The 7,690-nt window shown below is 37.5% G+C and overlaps 2 protein-coding genes across 2 annotated transcripts; one reads left to right on the forward strand and one right to left on the reverse strand.

The window, feature by feature from the left end:
• Positions 1 to 1,331: 1,331 nt before the first annotated feature.
• serf2b (small EDRK-rich factor 2b) lies at positions 1,332 to 2,841 on the reverse strand. The gene is made up of 3 exons (XM_084110324.1): positions 2,697 to 2,841; positions 1,849 to 1,957; positions 1,332 to 1,755 (listed from the first exon to the last, which is right to left on the reverse strand). The coding sequence occupies exons 1-3, from the start codon at positions 2,701 to 2,703 to the stop codon at positions 1,689 to 1,691; spliced, it is 183 nt and encodes a 60-aa protein (XP_083966450.1). The 5' UTR covers positions 2,704 to 2,841; the 3' UTR covers positions 1,332 to 1,688.
• Positions 2,842 to 3,793: 952 nt separating this feature from the next.
• On the forward strand, positions 3,794 to 6,676 carry polr2m (RNA polymerase II subunit M). Its single transcript, XM_084108310.1, has 4 exons — positions 3,794 to 4,074; positions 4,533 to 5,099; positions 5,605 to 5,812; positions 6,067 to 6,676. The coding sequence occupies exons 1-4, from the start codon at positions 3,965 to 3,967 to the stop codon at positions 6,208 to 6,210; spliced, it is 1,029 nt and encodes a 342-aa protein (XP_083964436.1). The 5' UTR covers positions 3,794 to 3,964; the 3' UTR covers positions 6,211 to 6,676.
• The last annotated feature ends 1,014 nt before the right edge of the window (positions 6,677 to 7,690 follow it).

Genomic DNA, 7,690 nt, shown 5'->3' on the forward strand with positions numbered 1-7,690 from the left:
CGAAAGAACCGATTCGGTGTAGTTAACTGATTCGCTAGCCCCGCCTCCTCTCTGCAAAACCCCGCCCCCCGAAGACATGTCAACAAAAAACAAAACAAAAATCAAAAAGAAAATCAAAGATCATGAAGTTTTATGACATTGTTGAGTTCCAATCAGTACAGATGCTATACAAAGCAAGGCACAAATTGTTACCAAGCCAAATACAAAGAAGGTTCCAAGAACGTACTGGTTGTTATGAATTACGTGATGAATTAAACTTTAGGACGCAGAAACATAGTACAACTTTGCAAAGTTTTAGCCCTACAGTTAATGGGGTACAATTGTGGAATAACTTGGAGATGGAGATGAAACGATGTCCAAACATCAACCTGTTCAAATATAAATACAACAAAATATTTTTGAAAAATATAGAGAAGAAGAAATGATTTGCCACTAGGGGTATTTCTACCATGATCAGATACTGCAAGTGTATATAATCCTTTTTTGTTTTGTTGTTGTTGTTGTTTTTTTGCTGTTGTTTCCTTGTTGTTGTTTTGTTGATTTTGCACTATGTTCCTTTGTACTATTGTGAAATGAGAATTTTTTAGTGTATTAATTTTGGGGGTGGGCGCTTATAAGCTCTTTTGCTTCGGCCCACTCCTTTTGAGCAGAATGGTTACTGCTCAAATAAACTAAAATCAAAATAATCGACAGGCGGATGGCGCCTAAATATCTGATCTAAAACAGCATCCCATGCGTGGTCAGATTCGTTTACAGAGTATGTGGTTTCTTAAGGCGCCGGGCACCTAATTCAGTGATGATTTCAAGTAGCAGCAAGAAAGGACATTTTAAAAGCTGACAGCATATTTAACAAGGGTAACCACACATTTCTGTTTTTGTGACACAGGCCTCATATATTATGCTTTTTCCTGCTAAAATGCATAAATGTAAATATACTAACAGTAGTGACATATGCATTATTAGTCCGTTCCAACAGTTGTCAAAGCCAACTTTAATAGTATATGAAGAAATTATTGACATTCTGAATAAGTAGAAATCAAATAATGATGAATGAGAAAAAATGTACTTATGTACCTGTTAAGCCAGTAGAGAAGCTGTCACTGAGAGTTCACTACTGCTTTTAAGCATTGCTTTTTAACATCAAATCAGTCTGATTAGAAACATGCACTGCATTATTTGAACAGTCAATAATCATGTTGGAAATGCTTAACAGTGATATGGTTAAGGGTTGCGGTTTATATAAATTTACCCTCAACGCTAGTTAATTCCGTAAAAATAAGGAAAGAAAAAAATGTGAATGGTTAAAAACCTTAAATTCTAAAACACACATGCAGTATTATAGGGATAACAGTTTAATTGATAGGTGTGAATTAAAATGTACATTTTTATTAAGAAGGGCACTTTATACAAAAATACAAGATTATAAGTCCAGTCCAGACATTTTTAGACTCCCATTTATTTGGGCTTGCTCGGATTATTTGAACATAAGAAACTCTCTCCTCCTCCATAGCTGAACACAAATCATTATGTACTGTGAGGTTGATATGCCCTTTCAAGCACATTATGGAGTTTGGGATGAAACATTAAAGAATCAAAGTCTCCACATCTACACAATGAAAGATATTTTTTTTCTTGACTAAAGGAAAAAAGATCTTGGATGCCATGTCGGTCAAAACCCCATCCACTGGTTATTTGGCTTTAGGGTCTCCTTTCTCACTTGCCTTTTTTTGCTTCTGCTGCATGATTTCAGCATCTCTGAAATACAAAAAAAAAAAAACATATTCACATTCAGTAGGATGCGCTTTGTAATTCAAAGCATCTATATGTTATTGTTCTCTTTAGATGTACCTTTGCTTACGGGCAGCTGCTGAGAGGCCATCTTCATTTCTCTTCCCTTTGGTATTATCAGTTTGCTTCTTAGCATTCTTTTGACGGGCAAGCTCACGCTGATTTCCCCCTGCAGGACGAGAGATTTCAACACTCTTAATAGCTTGTTCATGCTCTACTCCCTTGAAAAGACAAAGATTGCAGACAGGATTGAACATGCATCAACAAGAAGAGGCCACTTTGTTTAAAATATCCAATCTGCAAATCTATCCAGTGTCAAGAAGTGTATTTAGAGAACGAGGAAGGTTGATGCTGTGTACAGTATAACACGTAAATCCAAATCTGTGTACAGTATAAGCATGTGTGGCAGTGAGGCGACGTGGCAATGAAGGCGCCAGAGAGCCTTCAAAATAACAACATCCGCACAAAACGATAGACTACCTACTATCGCCGATATCACAAAATAAACAACATCCTGTTGTCTTATAAGATAAAAAATACTTTCGCTGTATTTTACCTGGGTGGCATTAATGTTGCATTACAATTGACGATATAATTTAAGTTTGCTAATGTTAAACATCTGTCAACTTTTCAACTTTTCGACAATGTTTTAAAAAGTTTTCCGTGTCGTAGTATAAATACAAATAATTAGTTTTCACTAACGTCACCCTAAATCTGCATTTTGCCTGGTTTAGAAGCTTAATCTTGTGATTTCCTTTCGTGGACTTTACAAAGAATAAGCTAGCTGGCTAGTTAGTTAGCCTTGCTATTGTATTGCTCCTGAAACCTGGATTCCATTAATGTACTTACATTAGTAACAGTAGAAGCTTGATATAATGTCAACCGATTTAATAAAAATCAATACCCACTCGTCATGATCACTCTTTTGTTGTCGCCGGAGCGCAAAGCTCAACCAGGCGTTACCTCTGGTACTTGTGATGGCTGGCGTACCCGAGTCTACTCGGACGATTTTACGACAACGCAGTGTCGGAACACAGCAGCGCGTTTCCAAGTGAACATCCCTCGTGATTCTTGTGGACGTCATTACGTCATATGAAGATGAGTCAACAACTTATTTTACTAAAGTATATTATAAAAATGTAATCTCTGTATTTTTTGCAATGTGAAGAAAAACAAAAAACAAAACACACATTTTACTAAATAAATAAACACACTTCTGCACGTTTATTCAGAGATAATATGAATTATAATAGGGATATAAATTTCTCTTTATTCTCTGAATCTCGTTGATGAGCTCTGATCTACTTGATTTTACCATTAAAAAATATATATATATATAATAATTTGTACCGTCATACCTCTCAAATATCTATTTTTGTATTACAGCAACATTTTAATATTTTGTATTCCTGCGCCACATGGGTAATATTTTCCAAAGCATTATTTCTCATCAAAATTAAAATATTTAAATTCTAAAATGTATTTATATCTATATATATATTAAAAATGTCTTCAATTAAAGTGACTGAAATATTGCATACAATTCATTTTTGTGTGGTATTTATGGAACTATATGAATGTGTATTTCTGCTCAATTCAACAGAGCGACATAGAAACGCCATCTCCGTCATATACGACAAAATTTAATATGTAATTTATTGTAATAAATGTCATTTCATTTAGTGTTATTTTGAACCTTCACAGTGGAGTGCATAACTTTGCCCAGCAGGTGGCGCCAGTGCAATAGTATTTCTTTCTTTCTTTCTTTCTTTCGAACAGCTTTTTTCTTCAATTCACACAACCTTTTGTGTCTTTCATGAATAATTGTGTAAACGACCATTTTAACAATAAAATACGGACACCAAACTATTTATTTATTAACATTTTTAAACAAATTGTTGTTATTTATTCAATCATTATTATTTTTTGTATTAAATTTTTTGAGAATGCCTGTTCAACTGTAGACGCCGGTAGACGCTAGTTTTAGCTTTGGGTCTTTTATTTTGTAATATGGTGCGGTATTATCGTTGATTACTTCATTCATTGTCGTTGCTTATTTTTGACACATGGCGGTATAAGTGGATATCTAGCGCCACATCAGTCATGAAGCTTTATAGAGGGAACATGTCAGTGTAAGATTTGTACTTGGGTTTACTCATTCTTCACAGATCTGATCATGTCGGCAGCGTGGACAGCGCGCCAGGGGGAAGTGGGTGATCTGAGAAGCAAGAGTAAAGATGAGCTCCTTGAGATACTCTCTCGACAAGAAAAGTTACTGTCTAATAAGTAAGTTATGTCCTCTACCTTTTTATTTGATTTTACCCCCATTACCCTGAATATATAATCATAGTGTATATAAAACTACATTAAGATTACTGGCTAGAATACTGTGCCGCTTAAATATTCTGGATCATTCCAGGTCCACTCACTCACTGGCGCCCCCACAGTAAACTTTCCTATTAGTCGTGTAAATATCATAGATACGTGCATCATCCATCCCATGAGTGGCAGTGTACACTTCTACACACAAAAGTTGGGGCAATTTATAATTCAAAGCAAAAACACCCCTTATATGTAATACAAATGAATTTGTTACATTGTTTAAGTAATTGAAGTAATTTGCAACATTAACACTGTTATTTTCCTATTTATTACTATCAAGCTGCTTTGGAAAAAGTCTAATGTTAAAGTGTTATATAAATAAATATATCTAAATATGAATTGTGCTTTTGTGATCTTTTCAGGAGATTTGTTCAGAGCCTCCCAGATAAGGGAAAGAAGATTGCTGACTTTGTGGTGAAAGTACACCTTGCACTTGGACATCTGGAGGAGGAAGAGAGAAAACAAGCAAATTTAATCTCTGTCCGGACAGAGTTACAGGCTAAATATCAGCAAGCCCTTGCCAATCGAAGCACAGATAAGCATTTAGGCTCAAATTTGGACATAATTATTCCATCCCATGACGGAAAGGAAGTCAGTGTTAATATTGATGAGGCTAACATACAGGAAAATGGTGGTTTGTTTGGCCGAGGGGAGTCTTTGACATCCCGGCCACAGGCTGCTGAAACACTAGGAACAGCCGGTGGGAATGCACCAGCCTCACTGATGAAAGACACAGAGCTTGTGGAGGCGTTTGGACGAGTAACACTTGCTGAAAGTAACAGCGCCTCCAACCAAGGCACCATCAAAACCCTGCCTTCTAGTAAGCCCTTTCTGGGTAATCAGCATCAGAAGAAACTACATTACATAGAGGTCCTGGAGAGGACAGAGAAAAGTGTGAATATGAGGAAGCCCAGATTCAAACCAAACCAGTTAGTGGAACTACACTGTCATTGCATGGCTTTGTATTTATTTTACTTTTTTAAATAAGCTGAAATTGAATACTACATGAATACACTTCTTATTTCCTTTACAAATTAAGTTTCTTTATAGTTTTTTATAGTTGTAATGAGAATATTGGTCCAGTTGTAATAAAAATGGACTTTTTTACTTTGTTGGTGCACATTACTAGTCTCGCTGTGAATGAATCTGCAAATTAATGCACAAAAAAAATGTGTCTGGGTAATCTTACATCAATCTTCTTCAATTCCAATTAAGAACTCTGATCTAGAATGTGAGGAATATGATTTTATGATTTTATTTAACATTAAACACTTTACTTTATATAGCTTCAGGTCTCAGGTTAATTTGCCCTTGCATGGTGCTAGTAAAAGCCAAGTCATGGGTTCAAGTCCCAGGAAATACTTAAACTTTTAAAATCCATAGTTTAAATGCTCTGTAAGTCACTCTGGATAAAAGTGTCTGTGCTCTCTTTAGGTTAAGTGTAAAATCGACATCTACATCACCCAGTCTGGCCTCTGGCAGCACCACACCACTTTCTGCAGAGGCCAGAAGACAACAAGACCGAAAACACCTGGATGACATTACTTCGGCTAAGCTGCCACCCCTGCACCACAGTCCTGTCCAGCTGCTGTCATTAGAGGAGTCCTCTTACCTTCAGCAAGAGCAGACCAGAAGGCACCTGGTAGGTTGAAGATGTCTTTCTCATAGATAAAGTGAGATTTGAATGATCAAAGTGATAAATGACATTTCTAAGCATCTGAGGCCTCAAAAATCTCAACCTTTTTGGACCTTTGGTTGAGAGGAAGTACTTCTTGAATATTCCCGGTTGAGAGTATAAAACCTATACGTGTTTGCCTCTTGTGTGTTTTTGTTCCTGCCTCATTGTGTATTCAGGAAGTAGTACATTCATGTAATTGTGTATACTGTTCATTTCAGGAGTTGCAGGCCAAACAAGCTGCCCAGAAGCTGGCAGATGGTCTGAGTATCAGGATGGAGAGTTACAACCCAGAAGGAGGCCCACTGGAGGCCTACAGAGAGGTGCATGATGATGGGGCCCAGCTTTCCTCAGAGGAGGACTGACCATGGGGCCCTACAGGCAGGGTACTGGCTTGCTGATATGTTTGGCCTCTTGCCCTGGACCAGCTCTCGGCCTTGAGCCCATGCTTCAGGACCCTGGAGAGAGGCTTTTAAGCCCGACGACAAGAGGATGTCTCTTCATGAACTGCACTGACAATGCTTTCAGATTCTGCCAAGGAAGATAAAACAGCAGGTTGAATCAAGTTGAGAGTTATTGTGTTGAAAACCCGAACATTTTTGCATGTGGAAATGTTACTATCCAACAGTAACAGATTATTTTGGCAAGCCAATTCCGAAAATCTACCTTGGCAGGTCCACACCTGTTGTCTTGTATAGAATAATATAATTTGAAGCTTTTATCAGCTGTACCTTCAAGGGTGTACTTCATGTGTTATTGTGAAGATGGTAATAGAATATTTTTGTATGACCTTTCTTAGTGTTTATTTAAAACAAAACCCTCTGAATTGAACTCCAAAGCTTGTGATTGGTTCTTTGAATCGGATAACAAAAACCGCAGTTTCGTAAACTAAAGGTGGAAGCACTTAATGTTTTGTCACTTGAGCGCAACAGCTTGGGAGACGTCTGTCTCCCTCCCTTTTTGCAGCATTGTTTTGATAACCGCCCCACTGGTTTGATTGGAATGAGTCAGCCGTCGTTTGAAGGGAGGGATGTTGTTATCAGTGCAGAAATCTGTGACATGCCTCAGATGATTAATATATGTAATGTGAAATATCGAGGCTTGAAGGAATTAGAGCAATTGGTGGAGTACATCTGGATTGTATTTAGATCGTGTTACTGCATGAAGTGGCAATGCATTCTGGGATGGCAACAATAGACAGACGTGACATATGGTAAATGCAATTTCCAAAGCCATCAACACTGATAAAGAATTCCTAAAATTCACTATTTTATCCTCTTAGGATGTAAAAATGTTTTTGTTTTTTTTCCAGGAATCTTTATATTTAGATGGAGAAAAAGGAGTTTGAAGGAAGGAAATCCAAATCCTTGCTGCTCTGCAGTTGATGACCTGTGATAACCTCTAGTAATTGCTTCTGCCCGTTGATGGGAACTGCTGCCTCAGAAAAAAGATCCTAACACATCTGGCAGGTTAGTGTTTAGACACCGTGTGTGACGAACTCCAGAGTGCCTTACCCAGACGTCTCGTGATAAATATGTCAGACTTGTCCAGAAAGAATCTCCTCTCTACTGGTATTAATTAAGTCTAACTTGCATACAGAGGAAAAAAGACTGTTATCAATTACACACTAGATTCCTGTGCTGATCAGATTCGCTTGTGAGTACATAGATATGCTTGAGTTGGACATGCTGTTCTGACTGTGTCTTTAAGTTGTTTCTTTTTAGCTGCAGTGTTTGCTTTCCACATACACTCACACACCCATCGTCTCGGATCAATGAACGGCTCGTGAAGTCATCTGCGAGTGGTCTTGCAGATAACTATCAAATGATCTACCAAAAGTGTGAA

The sequence above is a fragment of the Abramis brama genome, assembly GCF_963993115.1.
Source record: "Abramis brama genome assembly, chromosome: 3".
NCBI lineage: Eukaryota > Metazoa > Chordata > Actinopteri > Cypriniformes > Leuciscidae > Abramis > Abramis brama.